The sequence below is a fragment of the Typopeltis vanoorti genome, chromosome 1, assembly GCF_054136105.1.
Source record: "Typopeltis vanoorti isolate ZY-2024b chromosome 1, IOZ_Tvanoo_1.0, whole genome shotgun sequence".
Classification (NCBI taxonomy): domain Eukaryota; kingdom Metazoa; phylum Arthropoda; class Arachnida; order Uropygi; family Thelyphonidae; genus Typopeltis; species Typopeltis vanoorti.
Genome location: NC_143549.1, coordinates 121,176,371 through 121,203,821, shown reverse-complemented (window position 1 = coordinate 121,203,821; position 27,451 = coordinate 121,176,371). Strand labels below are relative to the sequence as shown.

Here is a 27,451-nt window from a genome sequence, read left to right as displayed (position 1 = left end):
AATTGCTGGGGTGGGGGGGGGAAGGAGATGAAAGAAATGGGATTTCTTTGGGTTTACTATCAGGCTGATAGTAAACTTGAAGCCCCTATACGAATCAGTTTATCCTACGCTGTGTTAGTGTAAAGTTAAATGATCGAATTTGGGTAGGCAAGAATGTAACACACGTCTCACCTCTTAAAGCTCTATGCTGAAGACATCATGCGCTTAGCACTGGATAAACTGAAGACAATGGAATTTAGACTGGATAAATAACCTGAGATATGCTGGTGAAAGTACCTCCTGTAATAACATGGAAGAGTTAGAACAAATCCTTAAAAGGATTTGTTCTAACAAATCAGAGAGAGAGAGTAGATGTCTTACACTCATCATGGTAAGACAAATGCTGTTATTCTTGAGGGAAGTCTAATCAGAGAAGGACCTGTGAAAGATGTTTCTTAGCAGAGAAAAAATGACTATGTCAGTAAGTTTGAGTTCTTGTTGACTAACCGTGCCAACTAGGTCAGCAAGTTAGAATCAGTCATTATCTTAACGAATTGCTTTCAGAGGACATCATAAAAAAAGACTTAGCATGATCACGACAATAAAGAGAGACTTAATTAAAGTCACGAAAGATAGATTCATCATCCTAAAAACGAAGCTGATGATTTTAAATGCAACCTGTTTCAGTATCAACTTGTGGAAGCGAAAGTTGAAGCCTAAAAAAAAGTCTGATATGCAAAAGGATATTAGCCTTTGAGATATTTTTAGAGTAGACTGTTGAGAGAAGACAAACGGATGGGTGATGCAAAGGATCGGTTGGACTTTAAAATTTAAAGTCCTTAAGAACATTGATAGTAAAAAATTTGGTACTTCGGGCATAGAAAAAAATGGAAGGACTTCTCAAAATAGAAGCAGACGATAGATTACGGGAACACAGAACGTGACAGACCCTCCATGAGATGGATGGATAATGTGTAACGTTTTACAGGTCTTCGGAGAGGTGAGCTTTAAGAAAAGCTGAGAATAGGCCTATCCGGTGAAAATTCGTTTCGAGTGACATACGTCGTCTGTAATGCCTAATGCAATAATAAAATCCATAGTAACTCATTTAATCCACAGACAAATTCTAATTAAGTTTATTTTTCTGCTTCATACTTATTTCATAACATTTCCTGTATGCATAGACAAATGAGTTTTTGCCTATTGTTCTTCTATTATATATAAGAAATCAAGCAGACATGCGAGGGGTCTGGAAAGTTCTGATAAACACCTTGAACAAAAATGATATTAAAGCAAGAAAGAACATACCAGTAGCAGAGTTATGAAGGTAACTTATGTTCTTATATTCTTATATCCTTGTATGTTCATTCTTGTGATTAAGTCAGTTGCTTTAATATCATTTTTGTTCTAGGTGTTTATCAGAATTTGCCAGCCTCCCTCCCCCCCCCCTCGTACCTGCACACATGTAGAACCTAACGATTGCAGAGATCCTAGTCACACGGACGATGTTTCGGTTGTCTCTCTTTCAGAAAGAAATGCGAACGAATGTTCGAGAATGTGAGCAGGTGCAATGTTTGATATATGCTGGATTCCTCCACGAAAACGCGATTCAGCTGGAAAAAGTTTTCCATTGGCACAATATTGTAATATTAGATCTATTAGTTGGTTGGATTAATGACGCGATAACTTAGATCATGCCTTATCTCTTATTCAGGAAGAATGACGTGTTCCCTTTGGTTTGAAAAATATGAATTTGAATCTCGTGAAAGATCTGATTAATAATTCCTAAGTTGTTTCAATCAAAAAAGAATTAGTCAGTCGGGGATAAAGCAGGAAAGTATTCCTCTTTATATATATATTTTTACAAGAATTGAATGACTAGAACCGAGATTTAAGTAAAAAGGTTTTAATATAAAAAAACATGACTAGTTTCGGCTTGTAACAGCCTTCATCAGGTGACATTATAAAAGAAAGAAAAAAGAAAAAAACACTAAAACACTTAAGCTTAAATAAACTATGAACATCATAGAGAGTCTCTATACATAATTGACATTAAATCGTTGTGGTTGTATTTAAAGCTGTTCTTTCGTTAGTTGCATTGTTGGGAAAGTGCGTGCTAGTAGCATCTCGTGAACGCCAGCACATGATGCTGAATGACAATCTGGGAGGTTGTAGCTCAAGTTATTATTCAGATGAACAGGATTGAAGATGATTTCTCTAGATTCCACGATTTTTCTCTCTAGTTCATCATTGCAACGGAAGATGTTAGTAGATTTTTCCCAGCAGACTTTGTAACTTTGGTTTTCATCATTAGGATTAGCCGAGAAAAGGATATGACTTGATAATGCACTGGCTCGCTGTCTCTTGTAAGTATTTTGGGCAGACAGACAAATCTGTCGAATTGCGTATGGAAGAACACATGAGGGACATTACTATATATATATATATATATATATATATGCATAAAAACCATTTTTGCCTTAATCGATTTCCTGCTACAGTCTCTGAGTTGTGATAACCACGTTGTAGTAGATTGCCACGTATAGATGAGCATTCTCTGTGGATTTCTGTTATCTAATAAACTTATCCGATCCCAAACGGAAGAGGAAGAATTTTCTTGTGAAAACTTGGGATTTTCATTCCGTAAAACAGTCAAACTGGCTAGAAGAACAATCGCAATTAACCGGCATAATACATCGACCTCAAAGTCTCAGGAACTTCGTTCTGTAATTCCAAACAACAACATCAACAACAACATCCGATGTAGAACACTGTGATGGTGAAGACCTGTAACCTTCTTGATCCTCTTAGAGAGAATATATTTCTTCAGTTACTCATGATAGGTTCGCTGGCATACTAAACAGGTGCTTTCAGTAGTTGAATAGATAAGGGATATCCATTAGATATCCCAAACTGTAGCTGGCAAGCATTTAAGTAATCTCACCCCCTCCCCCTCTTGTCTTGTAACCTTAACCGGAATTCGTTGTTAAAAATCGCTGGGAGACATCGAAGCATCTTAGGGGAAAAAAAAGAAAAAAAATTATAACATACCATTCTTATTCTATCTTGTTTATTGTGTATCACCATAATGGATCTTGAAGTTTCTTCGACCACATGAAGAATAATCCTACTGATAATGAAACATTTCGTGATAATACAAGTCAGACCGGCCTTATTAAATCTGGGAAAAGCATGATCAAAAATTATACAAAAGATCAGGAATGAGTAAAGAGGATTTATAAAGTGTCTTTGACCTCTAAATTTAGCTATGAATGTTGATTCCTTAAATTATGATTTTGGAGTCGACATTATTTATTAGTTTTACTGATATTTTAAAAAACAACAACAAAAGTAATAAACGGTTTGCATTATTGTACAATATAGAAGTAAGAGTTTCTCTTTTCCTTATACCAGTGAAAATCATCATGCTAGATTTCTCTTTGTTACATCATATCACCATAACAGAATGACATATTACCTTCTGGGTAATCTAATGGTATTTCTTATATAGAAGAAATACCATTAGAAATATAAGGGCATCTTTCTGACATTTAACACGAAAAATGTTATGGGAATTCACCGCGCGGACAATAGTCTTCGCTAAGAACGAGATCAAATGAGGCATTCTATTTAGTGGCAAAGTTAATGACATGTCTTAATGATGCAGAAAATGTGGCATTTAATCTAGTATATGCTCTGATTACACAGAATGTTCCATTTGGTATAATGTTATTGTTTAAAAATGAAAGTACTATACCTGAGAGACACTCTTAATAGGATGGACGATTTATTTTAATAGTATTAAATAAATCGTCCTCATCTTGCATGGATGCTTTTTTTTTTATCTGCTGTTTTGTTGATGAAGTGCACCAAAAGGAGTTAAATTACTAGTAATTTGGTATCAGTTATATTTTAGACGTTTTTAACTTAGTGTTATTTTTAAGACATATTATTTAATATCTTCGTATTCTGAATGTAAGGAATGCATTCATATATTATTCTTAATTTCCTTATTTAATTTTAAGGTGTTCCCAGCAAATATAAATCTATACTTATTTAGATATATTATCGTTCACATGATAGCAAGTTCCTCAATCTATTTAGATAGAGAAGCTTTAAACATTGTAAAGCATGTAAATTCAAAACTTGGTAAATTTAACTGTTTGCCGACACCATTAAGATCTCTGCATCATTCACTTTATTGTTAGTTCCTCTTCTTGTTCTCGTATTATTTATATACTCAAACTCTTTACTCATTTGTGTGTAGCTAATCAGTGAGCATTTTTCTTTCATGGTTGGACCTGAGATGACGTCACAAAGCAAACCACTATAAACGTTGCCGGTCGAAGTGCCGATACTAGTGTAAATGTTCTAGCAATTATGAGAATGCTAGTTTCCATTAAAATTACTTTAAAATATGCTGTCGCACCTTTTAGGACATTATATCTTATCTGTAGAGCACTCGATATCCGTAGCCAAAGTTCGATTAATATTTACATAACCGAAAGAGGAAATTGTTTTAATTAATTGTGTGCTCATAGAAATTTGAAAAGGAACTGTCGATATTGTTTCAGAACCTTTTTAATGACGTAAGCATCTGAGTGAGTTTTTTTTTTTTTTTTTTTTTTCTGCTTCATACATCGTTGAAGGTCAGATCTACCATTCAACAAATTTGTAAACATGCGCAAGAGGAGAGGGGAAAAACATTTCTTCTGGTATAATATTCCCTCACAGCAGCGTTTCACAAAATTTGTTCTTTGCTCCTTTACTGGTCTTGAAAAAAATAATAACACATATCATATCATATTTTTACAATAAATAAAAATAAATAAATGAAAAAAAAAATTAAATAAATAAATAAAAATTTCTTAGAAAATGTAAAAAAGTAAATATGAACTCCCGATTGAGAAAAATCAAGCTATAAACAATAAAAATTGCTGAATGAAAGAAAGGTAATTATTTTTTATTCAAGTTATAACATTTGCATGTATACAGAAAAATACACACTTTTTTCGTTAACTGACCGATACTAGACATTTTTTGTTGGCATTGCAAATCTATTTATTTAATTCGGCAAACTGCACAACACGCACAACACACACACACACACACACACACACACACACAACAATTTCGGCTTCATTCTTCTCATCGGATTTCACAGCTAAACAATCAGTGTTGAGATAATTAAAGTCACCCATGATTATTGCTCGTTTAGTATTGATCAGACTGATTTGGCGATGCATTTCATCGTCATGAGCAAGTGATCCAATAGGTCTGTAACAACACAATACATCCCATCATGTATTTGATCTTGTTAGACTCCACCTCGCACCAGATAGTTTCCAACTCACTGCTACATGGAGAATTGTTACTAATATTGCTTTCTATCCTAACTGGACTCATATCACCGGATATCATTAGCTGCACATTCTCTTCTCTCCTATCTTGTTTGTCCATCCTAAAAATACTGTACCTTGATACTTGATTGCAGTCAGTGTATTTGCTTCTGAGAATTACGTCTCATTAATGGCTGCAACCTGAGGTCACAACCCGTTCACCAAGGCAACAAATTCTATCCCTTTTGTTCCTTGTACTTCTGGCATTTGTGTAGAGACATAAGTTATCTTCATACTTCGTGCTTACCTCCGTGTTCCGCATGACCTAGTTGGACTACTTGCATATCTCTTTTCGTATCTAATGCTTCATTTATATAGGCATCTTTGTACATATTAAATATGTCCGAGCTGGACGAGCACACAATTATTCTTTCATCGTAATCACCTCCATGATCATGCACATTCGTATCATTAACACATTGCCGTAACTGCGCATAGATTCTCATCATTCTTCCATTATAATCTAATTTTCCTCAATCCCCATATTGGTCTCAATCCTCCCCTCTTTTACCTATTACGATGTCCAGGTATGTATTCCTGTAACAGCAACCGTACTCGAGGATAAGGTGGTTAGCCCTATGCTTCCCCGTGTGTCCTATGTTTGTAAATGCGTGTGCTCACGGGGTCGGTGTGTGCCTGTTCTGGAGATGAAAAACCCGAGTTTCAGGGAGAAAAAATTCCCCCTACCCCTGTATCAGACCAGCTAACTCCCCTTTCGTCGAAAGAGACCAGCTAAAGGTTTCTCACGTCACTGACTGGAATCGAACCCAGGTTCTTCCGACCAAATGGCTTCGTCTATACTGACTGAGCTACGGAGGCTCTTTGGTCTCATACCAATAAATAATTTCTCCAGACCCTGATACCAAACGCATTCAAGTGCAGGTCATCACTCTTGTATAAATCCCTTTTTGCATGGATTTATACATGGTCTCACTAACTTATTCCGTACACATTCAAAAAATTGCAGTTGTTCCGTTTACAGCACTTGTGAATCTACTTGTTTGCCACCACAGATCTTCTTGGTAATAGACTAACAATTGTCATTCTCGTACCCTTCAATCTCATTTCTTCCAGTAGTCCTTTCATATCCTCTCTCATTCTGTATTTATCGCCAGACAAATAATTTTTTGTCTGGCGATAAATTATTTTAGTTATTTTTCTTTTTTGTTTTTCAGTTGTATTTGCTATATTTCTGATTTTCGCACTCAGAAAACTTGAAAGTGGTAACACGATCATCAATAGCAGCATGTGTTATTAATGAATCATCATCTTTTTTTATATTCTATTTTGCTTAACTTGATTATCATTACTCATTTATGTCTTACATACTTTAGTGCTTTGTTGTTTCTCATTTTGCTGATCATCTTTCTTATTCTTCCTGTGTGTCTGAATCTCGACTTTTTCCAATTATCCTGTCGTCTGTGTAATATTTTGTTTTAGTCTTGAGGAGCCTGCATTTTCAAATTCATGACAATTTAAATTCGAATCAACGTTGTCAATAATCAAATCAAACTCATATTTGTGCACGATTACAGAGAGAGAGAGAGAGAGAGAGAGAGAGAGAGAGAAAGAGAGAAAACCTTTGCAATATGAGGAAGATCTCAAGACATGGATAGAAAAAAAAGTGTCCTTCTACTCCATAAATAGCAACTAGAATAAATTTTCGGGGAACATTCCTTATTAATAGTGTTCTGTATGAGTGACACTTTCCCCTCTTAGATTTTAAATAACTATTCTGACATTCCGTGGAAACAGAAATAGACCGGTCTGTTAATCTTCCTGTCTCTGCTCTAAGCGATCGCAGAAACAACTGTTGTCACAACTGTTGCTGTCAGGAAAAGACGAGGCTTAACGAAGTGAAAATATTATTCATTAAGAGTCTTTGCGTGTGTTAGATCTATATCTGTCTCTTGTTATTTTTATTTGCAATATAATTTCGATATGACAAACAGCTTTGGAATTAATAATCTACATTTAAGATTCACATGTGCACCTTAAATACGGATTAAAATGTTAGATATTAAGCACTAGAAATAATCCACACATCTCACTCAACATTTTCTAAAAAAATTTTAAAAAACCCTCAGAAATTACTGATTAATATTTGATTTTTTTTTCTTAGTCTTTCAGCAGTTTGTTTAATTATTTTGAAGAACAGATTTTGCATTGCTTACATTTCAACTTAAAATTATTTTGCTGTATTTGTCAACCTCATACACATGAAACCTGTGAATGTGTCCTCTCTCGATGAGTCTCTGACTCCCTGGAGATCTCTCCTTTAATAATAATAATAATAATAATAATAATAATAATAATAATAATAATAATAATAAACAGTACCGTCTATGGAGAAGGGTTTACCAGTAAAGAAGGAACATGTTGATGTATTTCTTGAACAGCTAGAGATCATGGTCCTAGAGGAAAACAGTGTATGGAAATTTGGAACAAGAACATACTGTACATAGATAGAATGAAAGAGGACCGTTGACTCAATTAGTTTGAAACTGATAGATTAATTAATGTTCACCAACAGCTGGTCGTGTTTTAGAGGTTAGAGATATGGAAGCCAGTTCATGGAAATATTTTCCATGAAAAGACATATAGAACAAGTATAGAAAACAGTATATCTATGAAAAAAAATGACTGGAGTGAATCTGTGAGAGAGTAACACACACACACACACACACACACACACACACACACACACACACACACACACACACACACACACACACACACACACACACACACACACACACACACACACAGAGAGAGAGAGAGAGAGAGAGAGAGACTTGCCTATAAAGCCGATTGCCTAGTTTGCATTATATCAAGCATTCTAGTACCACACAAATATGAATATATTATTCTAAAGCTGGGAGAATGTGGGATTCAAATAGTTTTAGAAATCGTAGGTAAGATGGAAAATTGTCTTGAATGGAAAAGAACACTAAGAGTTTGGAGGCTGAGGCTATGAGCATGATGTATTTGAGCATGAAATATAAGCTTGCTTTCAAGCTGCCTAGTAGTGACGGATGAGTATTTCCTTTACACTATTTTACTTCTCACAGTTTTTTTTTTCATTTACTTTTCATTATTTTCATTCATTTGTCTCTTATATGACACTTATTTCTCAACTGGCATTTCAATTTTTGCTTATTTCACAGTAAATATACTTATAATTACATAATGTAATTATGTAATTGCAGACAACACAAAATCAACTTGTGAAAATCAAACAAGCGCAGTAAATGTTTAAAAAGTTTTCAACCATATAAACAGTCTTTATTCAAACTCGTATTCTAGGACTACTTGACGATTTTGAAAATTGTCAAGTAGTTCTTGCACAATTTCAAAAATAAGAGAAATTAAAAAAAGGGGGGGGGGAGTTATTGCTCTTAAGTGTCTGAAATCATATTTTGATGTCATTTCATTTGGTATTTCAGTTATGGTTTGTTATTAAACCTCGTTGGTAAAGGTTTAGGAATCTGCATTTATACATTTATGCATTTAGTAGCGTTTCTATACTAGAGTTACCGATAATTTTACTATAATAATTTCGGAATAATTCACAAAAATTGTTGGATAATAATCACTGAAATGAAAAAAAGAACCTGAAATCTGACAGCGATATGAACACGCCATTGTTAGAGGAATGGTTGTAAGAAGCGTGCCAGTAAGTCTCTTTCGTTGTACTTACTTCAGCAATATGTATTCAGCCTAACCTCCTTACAGGAAATCAGCGAAAATAACGAAGGTCGGACATTTCACGCACGAAATATTTTGCAGAACAGATAAGCAACTACATTATTCATTACGGAAGTTTAATGCACGATCGGTGAGAAAACCTTAATTATTTCATATAGGTATGATTTAACAAAGTTTCATCAAATTATAGCAAATTGTAATTTTTTTTTCTTTTTTTTTTTTTTTCCTTTCAAATGATTAAATGCTTTAGGACCAAAATATACATCTTTTCTGATTTACAGAATGATCATCGCAAGTCTATCCATCATGAGTAGGTATGGATTTTATGGAATAATTTCAGTTAAATTAAGAGAAATTGACGTAGCAATTTAGGCTTACTGAAAGCATTGTTCTCAATGAGAAAAAAAAATAATAATAGCATATGGCGCCATCCTGGATTTGTTATCAGTTTAACTTCAGCCCCGATCCCGTTAGAAACGGATAACTGTAATCTATATATATATTACAGTTATCAGAAAATGCAGTTATATACAGAAAATTAAAACTATAATTTTTCATTGCCATAAAACCTTTATCATGGAAAGCAATAAACTTCTCGCCAGGAGATCGATTAATATAATCCAGTTAATTCCATAATCCCCAGCCCTATTGTGGTTTCTCACTGTTTATTCGATAATGTGGGTTTATAACCCTAACGAAGAATAAACAGTCAGAAAACGGATTCAATATCAGTTTCAAATATAAAGTTGAAATATTTTAAATTCCTACTCGCGAACAATTCTTAATAAATCTAAGGCTTCTATCCCGAGGAGACCTGGCAGTCGGGAAGGTCACCCATTGCTCCGATATTCTAAGGACTTTTGTATAGGGTGATTGTTAAGAAGTGCCGGTATAAAACATGTCAAGTAGAGGTGGTTTGACAGAGTTTACCTTGTGAATTATCCCTATTTTACCTTTCTTTGTGCTTTCGTATTAGATCTCCTTCCCCAGGAGCAAACCAGCTTGAGAAAGAGGAAATTTGAGCGCTAATTTCTTGTTACATTAGTAAAATTATAAATCAGCCCTACGATTGAACACTGTTTTCATATCCTTAACTCGGTACAGAAGAAACCAGTTTGGTCAGTTGGTTTATTACCACTTCACTCTATTCTTTTTTTACATAAAAGGCCCAGTTCTCCTGCACACATTTTCTTCTGATTTACTAAAATAAAGAGCCAAAAGGCTTCAATTCGGCGATGCAAACTTATCTAAATTAAGTGGATATTAAATCCAACATAATTTCAGAGCCGAATATAGAAACTATAAAAGTTTCTTATTTGAAAGTTGACCAGACAGCTTGTGGGAATACACTCGTCGCCATACTACGAGTTGCCCTAGCCGAACCTAATAGCAAGCACGAGTGCCGAAGCACCCGTATATTCGCCTACTATTGGTCCATTTTAATAAGGTTTCACTGATCTGACAGCTGTTTCGAACTCACTGGTTTTCGTCAGCGACTAGGCAGAAACCTAAGAGAGCAAAAACTCTCAGTACTAAGTAACTCGAAGCGTCGGAGAGATGTATTTTCCGTAAGAGAACTCTCGGTCGGTGCGTAAAGTATTTACTAATTTATTAGGTTTCTGCCTGATCTCTGACGAAGACCATTGAGTTGAAACAGCTGTCAGATCAGTGAAAATGGACCTTATTACAATGGACCAATAGTAGGCGAATATACAGGCGCTTCAGCGCGCGTGCTTGCTATTAGGTTCGGCTAGGGCAACTCGTAGTATGGCGACGGGTGTATTCCCGCAAGGTGTCTGGTCAACTTTGTATTCGGCTCGAAAATTATGTTGGATTTAATATCCACTTAATTTATATGATTTTTCTTCTGATATTTCTGTGGTTCATCAGAATTAGACTCGGTGATTTCGTTATGTCCTATAAATATGTTAAGATGAGGGCAACCCATTAGTCACTACTCTTAAAATGCAACTCCAAACGCACAAAGTCATTTCCTAGTCTTTATTAATTCCTTCTAGTCAGTGCTGTTTCTTGAATTAACTTTCCATGTGATATTTTTCCTTAAAAAAGTATTACAAATTTTTCAAAAAAATTACTTTAACAAGTTTCTTCGAAACTTTTGCATCCTTGTAGTCTGGTGTAACTGCATTAAGTAATCTATTTCGTTTGGGATTCCCTTATTCGTTACAACAATGACAAAACTGTTTCGTTAAAGTTTAATTGAGTGTCATTGGTTGGTTTGCTATGTTCGAATTAAAATAATTGTTCGCTTAATAAGACTTTCTTTAAGGAATACAATTGGAATTTCCAGATTATTTAACCCGTAGCTTACACGTGGCGTTAATGTACAATATGTTTACAACCATTTTTGTAACTAGTGGTCATATAAATAATAATAATAATAATAATAATAATAATAATAATAATAATAATAATAGGAAATCGTGTAATAGTGTATTTTTTTTTCCATATACAGCAGTATATGTCAAATGTAACACTTTTTTATGTAACATTTTTGAAAGAAAAAAAAAAAAGTGGAAAAGTTTTAATCCCTAAGAGAACAGCATGTTTCTCAATGTATTATTCGAAGTTATCCTTGTAAAACAGTTCTACACTATTATTGCCTCTATTTTTGTGGCAGAAGCGTTTCGCGGTTATCGCTCGTTTTCGCCAGGAGACACCAGGAGAGCTTATCGGTACAGCATTCAACAACTATCGGTTCTATAAAAGTAGACCAATTAACCTAAAGACAAATTGTCTTCATGCATGACCTGCCGTAACCTGCTTAGGGAAAGAGAGCATACAACAGCAACGTGTTGCTGCTACTGCTGTACCACCCTACATAGAATTGTGTAAATGTAGTTATTATAATTAAACAAAAGCATACTAATGAGAGAATATATCTGTTAAATGCTTGTATTCATCGCCTGCTTATATTTGCAGTTAGAAAACATGGCCTTCGCTTCTATCCAGCTAAATCACTTTAAACTAAATAAATAAATAATATTTTCATATAGATTCGTCTTATTTTGGACGTAATAGAACTCAGATGGTGTTCGATAGGTGAAATAGACATCTGTTTTAACCCGCTGATATCTAGCTATTTGCCATTACTAAAAATACTTTGGAATCAGAAAACCTCCTCAAATACTGATAATAGAATAAATGGATAAATCGAAATCTAAAAATAAATATTTAAAAAAATCATAAATTTGTTTTATATTTGAAAAAAAATCTTTGAAGAAATCCTGAAGGAAATTTTGGAAAAAATCTTAGAGAAAAGTCGAAGAATAACGATACCCTGGAAACAGAAAATCCCTCATATACTGATCATTGCCAATGTAAAACTTAGTCCGATCCTCTCAAAATATCAAACCGGGCTGTTTCATCAATTGGGTATCTGTTGACAGTTTCCGTTTACTGTAACAATAAACCGTATATGTTGGTATAAGACGATATTTGAAGTTAAAATCATGCGTTGATACCTAGAGGTCGTCTTACATTCCGAATATAAAATCTGAGCCTTAGAAGATTCAGCGATGGAAAACATAAGCGATCGTCTTGCTCCTGAAGCAATGCATTGTGTAGTGGTGCCATATCAGTCGCATGTGCTGTGTTTGCTAATATATTATGCTAATACATTGGCATATTAGCAAGCCAAAAGCATGTCATGCTAATATGCCAATGTATTAGCATATTAAAATATCTGATATATATAAATATTTATATTTAAATAAACATCTTCAGTAGGAGAAGCATGTAGCTTTTTTTAATCCTAATGAAATCTTATGGGGTGATCTTATGAATTAATATACGAATCCCGAAGACTGCTATAAACGTAACTGACAATTTTAGGATCGTTTCGTACGTACAGACAGCATTCATAAATTGAAGCGAAGAAAATATCTGACATGATTTCCATGTCAGATGTTTATATTGAAGTAATGTGTAAGAAGCAGGAGTAGTTTCCCAAATATTCTTAAAATTTATATTTTCCAAAAGTATGTATAATGAAGTTGCACTGTAGAAAGAACAAGAACATTAACAATTGGTATTATGATTCATTCTATTCAGTGTTGCACTACTGATACCGGCGCCATTATATAAACAATAGAAATGAATCATTCAGAAGGTATAGGTGTAGACGTGTACAGAATAGTAATTACATTCCACGTGTAATATGATAAGAATCGCTAACAGACATTCTTTGTAGAAATGGTTTAAAAGCTTCATTTAGGGTTTTGTTCGAAATGTGCTAAAAAAAAATAAAGTCTCACATGTCGGTTTCAGTGTTTTCTCGTATTGTATTGTCTATTGTTGAAGGATATTGTTTGTCCCAGATAGGTATATTCTGAAATGTATCATTTCATTTGAATCATTCCAATCGTAAACTTATAATTATGAAAAATAAGATTGAGGGGGGGGAGGTCTGTAGTTACATGATTAACATTTTTTCTTGTGCAAAAGGATTATCATTGATTTTAGCTACTAAAGAAATTACATGTTATTTTTAAGATTTCTTCACTTTGTTTGTAGGTTATCCTCTTTCATTTTTTCAACATTACTAGCTTAAAAATAGCAAAAAAGAGAGTTCTCTTTTGCTATTTATGCTAGTATTATTTTTCAAAGATTCCCTATTAATGCAGTGTTAGTATCGGTATCACCTTTGGTCTTTCTTTTCATGGGTTTGCTGAGTTCAGCATATTCAGTCTCATTTCTTACGAGTCATTCCTTCTCTTGAACAACAAACTGGACATCAAAATAACTTATGAATATGCATTTCAAGGTGATGAGTTCGTGCTGCATGAGTAGAATAAAGCATCTATAACAGAATGTCCACACAGTCAGATCCATTTGGCCGGACAGCACACATTTTATTTCAGGTGCATCGAGTAAACTCATCCTTGATGAATGACACCTGATACCCATTATCAAAAAAAAAAAAAAAAAAGTAAAGAAAGAAAAGATGAAATTATTGTTGATATTGCTTACACTGGATATGTGTTTAGTGAATGTTTTAAATTAATCCACATACTGAAACATAATTTCGATATAGTAACAAGAGCCAATAACTTGTAAGGATGAAATTTCTGCAATACTGCTAGTTCTAGTCATGTAAACTGTTTTAATTGCTTTCATAAAGCTCTTTATGCCTCCATTTCTCCGTACATGATGTCGTCTAACTACTTTGAACTTTCAAGCACGTGAACATGGTTATCGATTTCGCAAGTTATGGAGCTACTTTTGAATAACTCTGAAATATCACAATAAAATTTTGGTTACATTTAATTTAGGACAGAACGTATTATGTGCTAGTGAAATGGTTTAGCAATATTAAACGGGAATTTAAAATACTTCCTTCCAGGAACGTCGTTAGGATGTATGCCGCCCTTAGGCAAGCAATATTTTATTTTATCGCCTCTGAATTCAAGGAAATGTGTAAAAATCGATGGTTTTATGGTTCAGATACAATTCAGATACATTTAAAACGAAAATATAATTTTGCGGTACGAATATCAACATAATATAATTTTAATACTTAAATAAAGTATAACATAATAATAACATCAAAACAATGCAAGAGCTTACAAAAGCTTTCTGTTTAAATATATTGTCATTAACGACAGACGAACAAATAAATAAAAGGCTATCTAAATATGATTTTGTTCGCGGGAGAGTCTATATTATGATGATTGCTTTATTAAACCGATTTAAATAATCAACATAAGAAACAAAATAATAAAAGGTATATCCAATTATTAATTTTTGAGGGTCAACAAATTTCCCCTCCCCTAGGCCTTAGTTTTGTAGTGGGGGTGAAACGGTTTTTCTTTCTCTATTAAATGTTATGATGTTATTGAGCAAGTTTAATCAAGAAAAAAGTAGTAAATGATCACCACCAGCAACTAAATGAGTGTGCTCTGCAGCAGGTTTGCTGCAGATGAAATCCAGCATTTAAGTTTCCGGTGGCAATAAAGCCTTTCACATGACAACGACTAACTCTTCCACTTGGAAAGTGCTTATAAAAGGTTCTGTTGTCCAAGATGGAATTCAAACTCAGGTCTTCGTAATCGAAGGACAAATGTCGGGTCATCCTGTTGACTGCACTACGGAGACTCGGTCTGAGACAGAGTTTCTTAAACTGTTTTGAGACTGCCGAACCCCATATTAAAATATTTCTTTTTCTCAGAATTCCTATAAAAAGATAAATTGTAAAAATTATTGGAACGCAATCACGACAATGAACCGTTATTTGAAAAATATTTAGTCATATTATAAGTAATAATAAGGTAACATAAAGATTCTAGATATAAATAAATTTTATAAAATTAGTATTCTCCCCCCCCCCCATCCTTCACCAAAAGTTTTTTCACTTGGTTATACTATAAATTAAAGAGATACCAAGAAATTATATATACTTGGTTTAATCCTTTATCCAAGTGTAAGCAAACAAAGTTTGCACCTGAAGTATTTTCAGGACTGGGGAAACTCGTGGTAAAGGTGGTATAAGTTCTGATCACTTGATTTAGTATCTCCCATAATGCAAAGCAGATCTCTTGCGAACATGTATAATGCTATGCATTATGGGAAGGGTCACTACCCAGACTGGTAGTGACCCTTCCCATAATTTCGACCTTTATGGAGGTCTCTTCAGTGGAAGCCAGACCAGGAGGTGATGCCGAGGTTGAAGTAATTGCAGAAGTCATATTTTTCTATACCGGTTGCCAAAAGGTGTTACATCTTATTATTAAATTATTCTAGAACCAAATGAAAAAACTTCCACGATCTTTCTCTAAATCCAGAGTAATTTAATAATAAGGTGTAACACCTTTTGGCAACTGGTATAGGAAAATATGACTTCTGCAATTACTTCAACCTTGGCATCACCTCCAGGTCTGGCTCCCACTGAAGAGACCTCAATAAAGGTCAAACCCAGTCTGGGTAGTGACCCTTCCCATAATGCATAGCATTATACATGTCCGCAAGGAGATGTACTTTGCATTATGGGATACTAAGGCAAGTGGTGTGAAGACAATCCGCCTTTGCCACGAGTTTCCCCAGTCCTGAAAATACTTCAGGCACAAACTTTGTTTGCTTACACTTGGATAAAGGATTAAGCCAATATCTTTAATTTATAGGGTTGGTTTTTTTTTTTTTGAAATACATCTAATACAAATTATAAATGCCTGCATGTTCATAGGAACCCCTATAAGTTTCTTTCAGAACCCTAGGGTTTCGCAACACACAGTTTAAGGACACACAAGAATGAATATTTACTAACTGCTCAGTTGAAAGTGAGTTAGACGGTCTTATTTGGGTGACGTGACTAGAAAGCAGGCAGGTAGTCAACAGTGCCATTTCTCCCGCTTTTGTAGATGTAATAATAGAATTGGATTGACCAGTTGCTCTTCAAAACAGCAACTAAAAGTGCTCTCTTACGTGTTCGTGGGAGGTGATTAATATCATGCACTCAAATGCTAAAGTGTAAGTGGGGGAGGTGAGCGAAAACTTTGGATTGATCCTACACGTTTACACGTGTAGGATCTGCGTTTTTTTTTTTCTTGCTTTTTCCTTTTCTTTTCTTTTTCCTTTTTTTCTGGGGGGTGGTGGCATGAACGTGTCTAATACTTTAATAAATCTATGAAGAAAAAAATATTGCTTAAACTGCTTCATTTCGGCGACGTAAATTAATAGAAAGAAGGGATATTACAGACGCATTCTTATTTCATAGCCGAAGGTATAGAAATTTAAAAAGTTTCGAAATATAGAGTAGAAAGCTTTTGTGAATTACACCTCTAGGTATCGAAGTTGCACTAATTAAATGATAAAGATATGATAATAATATTAGGAAAAATTGAATAAATGTAAACTAACTGATAAAACGTACTTTAGCAAACTAAATTTTAATGAAAGTTTACTTTGTATGCTGCTCCGGCATCATCATTTAAAAACAGAAGTAACTCTCCATGTATATCACAAATCACGGCATACAGCATACTGCATGCGAGCTAAATAAAAGAAAGGAAACAAAGAAACTTAGTTGGTCACAGAAAATGATGATAATAATAATAATAATAAAACAGAATCTACCGGGTCTTCCTTCCATTTTATTTGAAAGAATGAAAAATTTTACATACTAACTTTTCAGGTAGCAGACAATCAGCCATTACGAAAAGTGTACTGTTCCCCCTCACCATTACTGAGAGTAATCTTACTGAAGAGCAAATAAGTATAGAAATGATCGAAGACCATCATAAAAAGTTCCCTTTCCTAATGGTATTTTTGTATGATGAGAGAATCTATTTTCGCATCAGTTAAACCTACAGCCATTCCTGGAAGTTTCATATTGTGTTTAAGATGCATAATGCTTTGCCTGAAAATCTAATTTTGCGCCTGAAAATGATCCACTTGATTAAACTGGACGAAATTTATACACGTCCTAAATATAAAATGTCATTGTATTACAACCATCTAGTGTGAAATTATCATTCCAATATTTTTTGTCAAATAAAATGGCAACTTTTTTTTATTAAATTTCATTCAGCCAAAGGGGAGTTATTGCTTTGTTTAAATTTGAAACATTTTGTCAAATCTCTCTCTCTCTCTCTCTCTCTCTCTCTCTCTATATATATATATATATATATATATATATATATATATATATATATATATATATATATATATATATATATATATATATATATATATATATATATATATATATAAGCCCTGATCACTATTCTTAATATTTACTCTTAATGCAAAACACATCTCCTGGAGGAGATGTATGATGCTATGTATTAAAGGTAAGGGGCCATTTCCCAGACTGGTTTCGACCTTATGAATGAGTGAAAAGGGCTCTAAAAATAAGACGATCTCGAGAGATCGCCCAACTCCGCGTTGTTCCACTCAATGACAGGCTCACCCCGTCACCGAGAAGAACTCAGCATTGCTCTACCTAGTGGCAGGCTCACCCCACCACCAAGCAGAGCCATAATCTCAGTGGTGGCCCCACTTAGAGACATGCAAAAACCTGTTCCCAAGCAGCGCTTCTCAGAACCCAAGTCTCACTCGCACCGGTCGAAACCGGTGCGAGTGAGACTTGGGTTCTGCTTGAGTTTATTGTAGTCTCATCAGTGAAAGCCATGCTAGAAATACCAAGATTATAGTAATACAGAGCTTATAAGTATTTTACCAGAACAAGTTACCATAAGGTGTTTCAACCTTATTAAATAAAAATCTCAGGATGAGAGATAGATGTAGAAAGTATTTTACCTTTGGCATAATAAATGTTAAAGATGCCAAGCTATTTTAAACCTGGTTTTACTCCATTTCCCAAGTAAGCAAACAGACAAACAAGTCAAGTTTGCACCTGCAAGAATTACAAGTCTAGGTGACCCTGCTCGTTGTGCAAGTCAAGGCAACTCTTGGTAAAGGTGGATAAGCTCTGATCACTATTCTTAATATTTACCCTTCATGCAAAGCACATCTCCTGGAGGAGAGGTATGATGCTATGTATTAAAGGTAAGGGGCCACTACCCAGACTGGTTTCGACCTTTATTGAGATCTTATCAGTGGGAGCCAGGCAAGAAATACCAAGATTTTAGTAATTGGTCCAAATGAAACGAAAGTTGATCGTTTTTATAATTATTCCAAATATCTGATTTCAGTGGAATTGTTTTCAACAATAGCCAAGGAATAACTTGTGGAGGGGGGGGGGGACAGAATAAAGTTAATAGGCAGTATGCATTTTGTGAAAAACTATCTCAAACGAGAAAAACAAAATAAATCATGATTTAGTAGTTCTTTGATAAATATTCCGCACACTGCGCAAGCATACAATATACCCGTAGCGACACTTCTCAAGGAACAGTGTCGGTTTCGACATTCTGACACATTCCGACATTCGCAGTGTTGGAATGTGTAACATGTAACGATAATTGAGAAAATATAATTCTTTTCATATTTTCCACAGTGACACTCGTCATAATTCAGCTTTGTATCTATAATAAATAAATAATTATATGTTATTTTAACAGAATAAAATAAGATTTACCAAAGATAATTCACCCTCACCACGAACACACACCAATAATAAAAGTTTCGTACACAGAAATAACGCACGCAAGCATACAATATATCGGTAACGACACTACTCAATGAGCAGTGTCGGTTTTGACATTCCAACACTTTCGTTTCGTTACACATTTGTTTCGTGTAACGATAATTGAGAAAATATATTTATTTTCATATTTTCAACAGTGACACTTGTCATAATTCAGTCTTGTATTTATAATAAATAAATAATTATATGTTATTTTAACAGAATAAAATAAGACTTGTCGAAAATATTTTACCCTCACCATGAACACACACCAATAATAAAAGTTTCGTATCTCACTGAAATAACGCGCGCAAGCATACAATTTATCTGTAGCGACACCGCTCGACGACCAGTGTCAGGTTCACTTGTTACGTGCAGTAACAAGTGCAAACGAATATTGGCGAGTCTAGCCGAAACTGACCAAATGTGATAATTCCTACACTGCGTTTGATCGCAGTGCATTTGTTTCGTAATCTAAAGCGTTAATCGAACAATTCCAATTATTAACTATTCAATCAATGTCGAAATATAAGCTGTAACCATTAACATGTTGTATTGCATTTATATAATGTTGTAATAATGTTGTAAACATTGTTATTACTTATAAACACAAATTTCATTTTTTCGTTTTTTTTTTTTTTCTTAGGGGTGCTGCAGTGTCTCAGTGCTTATGTACAAGCCAACACTGCACTGCAGGTTATCGCTATGACTTTAGTATTGCGTTTACAGACTGTAATAATAGTGGAATAAATAACACTTGTTGTTTACAAAGAAAAGCATTCTGAAACAAGACACAAGGTGTGCAACATAAGCACGTTATTATTAGTTAATAATCGATTAATTATGCCATTTAAATGAGAATAAAGAGCAGAGATTGCTATGTGTTTGACCACAGGTTCAGGGTTGCTTGACGTCAGGCGGCTAACCTTGGATGAAAGAAAAGAGAGAAACTACTTACGAAGAGTATACGGTGAGTTGATGGTGGTACGGGTTCTGAAGGGTTAACTCCGTGATTAATTCCATCGCAGTTAAGGGTGAAAAGACAAAGCACACGTTGTATCGGTGTTTAAAAAGTAAGCATGCAACAACGAATGATTTCATCTAGAGAGTATGTAAAATTGCAAATCTAATTAAAATGAGTTTTGAATGATAGATGGAGGAGCTTGTTGACTTTATTGGGGTTAAATGAAACTTGAACTTAAATTAACTACGAGATAAAAATAAGTATGAGTCAACAGACGAATAGCAGACTAAACTGATTGTTTATTTTGTTACGAAAAGGGAGAGAGAGCGAGAGTGTGTGTGTCCACGAATCTTTTGGCTATGTCGTAAATCACTTCGACTCACAGAGGAATGTGGTTTCGTTAGAAGCCGTGTGTCTATGTTAGGGAATAAACATTGAGAAAGCTTCTTTCTGAATGAGTGTTAACTTTCCTTTGTGATTAATTGATATAACTTCATTAAATCATTTACATTGTGCGGTGATGTGTGACATCTCAATCAGCTAAATACTACAAACAATAAATAATTTTGTGGAATGTGCACTGTTACACTTCGCATATTGAGAATTAATATAGACAACAGAGTTTATTAGGATTTTATTAAGTGACATGACTGTATTAGTTCATAAAGCGTGCACCACTGAAATCAACACTTATAAAATATCTGTTTACAACCATCTGCTTATAAGTGATCCTCCAGACTAATTTTTCTTCAGTGCGAACAGGTAATAGGAGCATCCTAGAAACTATTATCGCTCCAGTTTTGACTGTTGCTCATACCACACACACACACACACACACACGCACACACACACACACACACACACACACACACACACACACACACACACACACACTATAACACATGACTATAATATACACAAATACTTATTTTACTGTAAAACAAAACCTATAAACTGAATCCATGACTTCGGATGTGTAGAAATTGATAAAAGTGTTTTAAGCAAAAATTTCATTCGGAAAATAGTCTGCTCTTAGCTGCTGATTCATGGTCTGAAAAACAGATGCGAACCCATTAGTAAAGTGAAACTGTCAACTTGATATTACACGTGAAAGTTGGGGAGTCTGTCTTTTATCTTTTTTCCTTATTAGCGTCTGTTGGAGAGAAATTAAGAGTATGTTTAGACGAAAATTCAAAGTAAATTAATTAATTAATAAAGAGAAAACGAAGGAAAAGAACTGAAAGATAATAATATGTCACGACTTTTTCCGTTTTATTACTCAAACATGTGCGAATGTTAGAGGTAAATTTGCATAAAAGGTTTCAAATAATACATCAAGTAAATCTATCCAGATTATATCATAGCGTAATATAGAAACTAGAATGATTTTCATCTTTATGTTTGCTTCGTTATTTCGTTATTATTCAGCCTTGCAGAAAGTTGTGTAAGTTGTTCAGAACAGGTTCAAGCTCCAAATTAGTTTCTCTCTCTCTCTCTCTCTCTCTCTCTCTCTCTCTCTCTCTCTCTCTCTTTCCAGTCCTTTTCAATGTACCAGTGATTTAATAGTTAAAATGTTAAATTATTTAACATTTTAAAACTATTTATTTTTCTGAGATATAATTCCCATCTTTTAAAAAATAAATCGCCATAATAAAACATGAACATTGACATAAATACACATATTAAAAAATAAAAACAAATATTCGTCATTACTGACGAAAACACCGACCATTTGAAAAACGCAAACACGTCCACATACCGATCTTTCTGCAGATCAATTAATAATACAAACCCTAACGCTTTTTATTTCACATTAATTTAACGCGCTTCTTTCGTTTTTCTCCTTAAATGAACTAATAATATCGTGACAGTCAAAATTTCCAAAAATACCCTGTTTAACGACCATTTTGTTTAAATTCAGAAAACGTACTATAGAAAGTATAACGGAGGCTCCTGTAGCAAATGGAGCCTCCGGAGCTCTACTCGATTTTGACGAAGCCTGGGTCGGCAAGATCTGAGTTCGAATCCGGTCTATAACATGATAAACCTTTATCAGGACTATTTAATCAAAGCTGAGTTAGCAAGTCTCATTGAAGGGGGGGTATAAAGTAAATAAGACTATTTTTAGGTCTTTCATTTATGTGTGTCATGATGAAATTGCTCTTTTTTTTTATTTTTTGGTGAATGGTAATATTTTATTTCCCTTAAATGCAAAACACCAATTAGATCCATTTTATTCGTTTCTAGGTCTTTCCGTAGGTAAGCGGGTGTATAATGCATTCGCTTAAGTTAAATGGATTTTATTCAAATTTAGTATTGGAATCTTTCCTAAAATTTGTTTATTCATCTGACTTTTTCTTTAAATCGAATCATTTTAATGAACAATTTGATAAAATGATTAGAAATGATACAAATTTATATGCAACAAATGAAAGAAATGAACTAGTCGCCATGATAATAAATGCAACTTTTTGTAATTGTTTAGGAAGCCTTTCATACTTCTTAAATCTGTAAAGGAATATTTTCAATGTTGTATTGCCTAGCAAAAGAACAACAATGAGCAGAATTTGTGTGCCAGAATAATCCATATGAGATACCGTAACATTTATCGCATTTTTATAATACTGATTGTTAGATACTAATTTTGATAATTCGTTAAAATTAAAAAAAAATAATAATTAAACTATATTTTAGCTGTGCTAAATTCGAAAAATTATTTTACTATTATAGACAATTTTAACTTTATTTTCTTTTAACAAAACAGATTTTAAAACGCATCCCTCTGCTGACTTAACTGTTATTTTCAACATTTGCTGGTACTCATATTTCAACGTCCATTGTTTCTATTCAGCACTTGTTATTTCAGAATAAAAAAAAAAAACTCGTGATTTCAGTTGAAAGAAACATACTGTATGTGAAAAGAGTCTGTTTACACAATGCATGTGAAAAAAGCTTGTTTGCCAGTCACCTGGTAATTGATGTGACTAGTTCTTGAACATAATTTTTCGTGGTAGAGTTTTGTTTGGTTTGATAACTAGTTATTTCTTTTAGATGTTCCGATAATACAAAAATATCGTTTGCTGGCACTTCGTTAGAGTGTTCACTCTTCGCATTGTCGATGGGTCTCTTCCAGGTACTACGCAATCTCTTACTGACATATCCTTGAATTGCCAAGGGCCACCCCTATCTCTCGTTCTGCAGGCATGATTCCAACCCGTTAATTTCTTCGTAAAGGCGTGGAAATGCAGCTCATGTTTCTCGATTCAACAACTTTGTATATCCTACACTGGCATCATTACTGGTATCACCATGGTTTAATATCTCGATGGTGTAATATTACTTACTGTCCGGCACTGGCATCATTAATGAACGACAGTCTACAGTACTTCATACGATGAGCTCTGAGGAAGAGGGCAGAGACTCAACCTAACCCTTAGAAAAAATCCCCATCTTCTTGGTTAACTCTTAGTGACCCTTTGAAGTGAAGTTGATATTGGTTGAGTTTGTGTCATTGGTAGTGTGACTCTCCAACTAAACTTCGGTTTGACGTTTAATGGAAAATTACAAGGAAGAAATTGTTTTTTGGAAATACTTCGTGTGAAGAAGGCTTTTCCAGAGTAGAGAGGTGGGCGGAATAAAAGAGGAAGACGAGAAGCAGGTTCGGTGTGTTTGTAATTGCACAGTAAAAGGGATGCTGGGCAGCTGCTGCTATTGTATTAACAGATGCAATTGAAATTGAAGGAATGATAGTTGCCAATTCACTGGAGCAGTGGCCATGGAAGTACCTGTACAAAAGACACAGTACTGAAACACTGCGTCTGTTATATTGGGAATATAGTGAATCTGTAAGAGAGGGGCCATCAATGAGCCTAATTGCTCGCCTTTGGACAGCATCAAGGATTTAAGAGGTTTTAGGTGCACCACTCCAAACATGTGAGCAGTATTCTAGGCATGTACTTATTTCGCCCAACTTTGACCTTCTTTGGCTGAAGATATCCCTCCCCGACTCAGTCAAATTCATCTGCTGTCTCTATCGCCCTCCTAATACCACCAATCACTCTGAACTCTTCCATTTCCTCTCCTTAAAAGTTGATTTTCTGCGATCCCACTCTACCAACAGCGAAATCATCCTCCTGAGTGACTTCAACGTCCATAACACCAATTGGCTTTCCTCTTCCAGTTATACAGATCCTGCAGGCAGAGATGCTGAAACATTTGCAGTCAGTAATGATCTCACACAAAATTGTTCAAAAACCGACCAGAATACCAGATAACCCAAACCACTCCTCAAATACCCTAGATCTCTTCCTTACTAATGACCCCTCCAAATATGCAGTGAATGTACTGAGTCCCTGAGCAATTTTGACCACAACTCCTCCCCCATGCAACAACGCCTACACAGTCACCCTTACACAAGAGTAGTTTGGCATTATAACAGTGCCAAATGGGACAGTCTCCGAGACTACTATCTTTATTCCCATGATTAGACTATTGTTTCCAGCCTTCCAGTCCATACATATGCACTGAACGCATCACCAAAGTGATCCTCAATGGCATGAAAATATATATCCCCACACTACTCAGACCTGCCGTCCCCCTAACTAAACCCTGGTCCTCCAAAAAATGTGCCAAGGCTGTACAAACGAAAAATCAGGCATACCACCACTGGCCCAAATCAAGAACCCCATCCTCATTCAATGCCTACACTGAAGCCCGAGACAAATGCAAGAAAATTATCAATACTTCCAAAACAGAATTTGAACGGGCCAAAAGCAGTAAGCTTGCAGCCTGTCCAAATGGCAGCCGTGTCTTTTGGTCTCTTGCCAAGGCAATTGGCCGTAACTTTTGCCCTACACTATTCCCACCTCTATCATACCCAGATGGCTCAATGGCAACATTACCCATAGAAAAAACTAATCTCCTGGCATCACACTTTGCCTCCAATGCACACATAACAGACAATGGCAAAAGCCCCCCCCCCCTCAGTCATTCCAACTGCCCAACATACAATGCCCCATGTATCCTTTTGCCAAAAAGACATCACAAACCTGTTGTCTAAATTAGACACAAAAAAGTCTCCAGGCCCTGACGGCATACCCCAATTATCCTGAAGGTCTGTGCATCGGAACTGACTCCTATCCTATGTCACCTGTACACACTCTCTTACTCCACCGGTATATATCCCAAAACCTGGAAACTGGCCTATATTCAACCCATTCCTAAAAAGGGTTACAAATCACTACCATCTAACTACCGCCCTATATCATTCACTTCAGTCCTATCTAAAGTATTGGAGAAAATCATCAACTCTCAACTCCTAATCTACCTTGAAGGTACCTGGCTATTAAGCGACTACCAGTACGGATTCCGTCAAAGCCGTTCAGCAGAAGATCCATTCTCATACATCCCTCATCACTGGACAAACGCCATGGAGAAATTCGGCGAATCCCAAGTAGTTGCACTCGATATCTCCAAAGCCTTTGACCGAGTCTGGAACAAAGGCTTACTAAGCAAACTCTCATCATTTGGACTGCCTCAGGACTTCTGCAGATGGATTGCCAGCTTCCTGTCTGGATGCACACTATGTGTGATGGTAGACGGCTCCCTATCCTCTCACCATCCAACAAATGCTGAGGTCCCACAAGATTCAGGTTTCTTACCGACCCTCTTCCTTCTATACATCAATGATCTACTTCAGTTGACCTCAAACCCAATTTGCAGATGGCAGCACATTACATTTGTCCTTTTCATTAGACAAACTCTACTTTACACAACTCACCTCAACCCACAGAACATCAACCACCACTGCCCTTAATTCTGACCTCTAAGCCATCCGCCAATGGGGGCTCAGATAACCTCGTCAACTTCAATACTAGTAAAACCCAGTTCTGTCTTATTTCTCACAAAAAAAGAACCATTTTCCCCCAACATTGTTTTCGATAACACCCAAATTCTCATACAAGATGAAATTTCTCTTCTCGGAATTGCTTTGACATCAGGCCTCTCCTGGCATAAACACATCACAACCATTGCATCCTCAGCTTCCAAAAAACTAGGTTTTCTCTTTCGCTCAAGGCGCTACTTCACCTCTAAACAGCTGCTAACACTATGCAAGTCACAAATCCACCCAGCTCTCGAATACTGTTCTCACATCTGGAGTGGGACTCCAAAAAGCTCCCTCAAAATGCTCGACTCAATACAGAGGAGAGCAATTAGACTAATAAATAACCCATCCCTCACCAACTCATTCCCCCCACTTTCACATGGACGCCTAGTCCCCATAATCTGTATATTCTATAAATATTTTCATGGGAAATGTTCATCTGAAACAGCATCAATAATTCCCCCACCATGCACTAAGTCCATTGGAACACGTACAGCTGCCGCCCAACATCCTTTCACAGTACACCTCGAAACCCACAGAACAAATTTCTTTTTCCTTCTCATTCATCCCTGCTACTGCAGTATTGTGGAACAGTCCTCCCCTAGACATATTTCCCAAGAAATACAACATACAGGCCTTCAAATCTAATGTAAACTAGTTTCTCCTTTCGCAACCCACCACCTATATACGGTACTAACGTACTGCAGGTTGACCAGCTAACCTCCTGTATATGGATCCAACATAAAAAAATAAAATAAATAAAATAAAATTGGTATTTGTATATATATTTAGGAGTTGGTTGGGTGTAAAATTAAAATAACCTTTTGAACGAAAGAGAATGCCAAGTTTCTTGGATGCTGAGGAGGCTGTTGGTGTGATGTGTTAATGCCATCAGTAAAGAGACAATTTTACTCATCTTATACCCAGTGTGGTATAAGATGAATAAATATAAATCCAACATCATTGGCATAATAAAGTATCTATGATTAATCAAGTTCATGTCATCAAAATAAAATTAAGTATCAGTACTTTATTTCGAAAGGCTCGAAATAAGAACACGGCTGACGTTTGATTTAAAACTTTTGTAGAACAATAATGAAATAATAAAATATATTATTGCATTGTGTTCGTTGGATTTATCCAGGCTTTTTATTCAAAGCAAAGAAAAGTATAATGTAGCTATGCGACAGTTATATTTTACTTGTTGCTTGCAAAAGCAAAAAAAAAAAAAAGCTGAATATATCCATAGAAGATCGTAGACTCTCAAGTATAACGTAATGTGCTTTCTTATTCCAACATGGGAGTTTATTCTTAATAAGAATATTTAGGATGGAAGAACAGGGTGTTTGTGCCCCTCATCCTCTCATTTAGCATGTTAGTAGTAGATCTGATGATTATCTTGATTTGTATCC

The 27,451-nt window shown here is 35.2% G+C and overlaps 1 protein-coding gene across 1 annotated transcript in view; it reads left to right on the top strand.

Moving 5' to 3' along the window:
* Positions 1 to 5,897: 5,897 nt before the first annotated feature.
* LOC150110366 (uncharacterized) overlaps positions 5,898 to 27,451 on the top strand; it is a 98,182-nt gene continuing 76,628 nt past the window's right edge. Inside the window, exon 1 of the mRNA XM_090396727.1 lies at positions 5,898 to 5,905. Coding sequence (XP_090252853.1) covers positions 5,898 to 5,905 — 8 coding nt within the window. The remainder of the gene's footprint in view (positions 5,906 to 27,451) is intronic.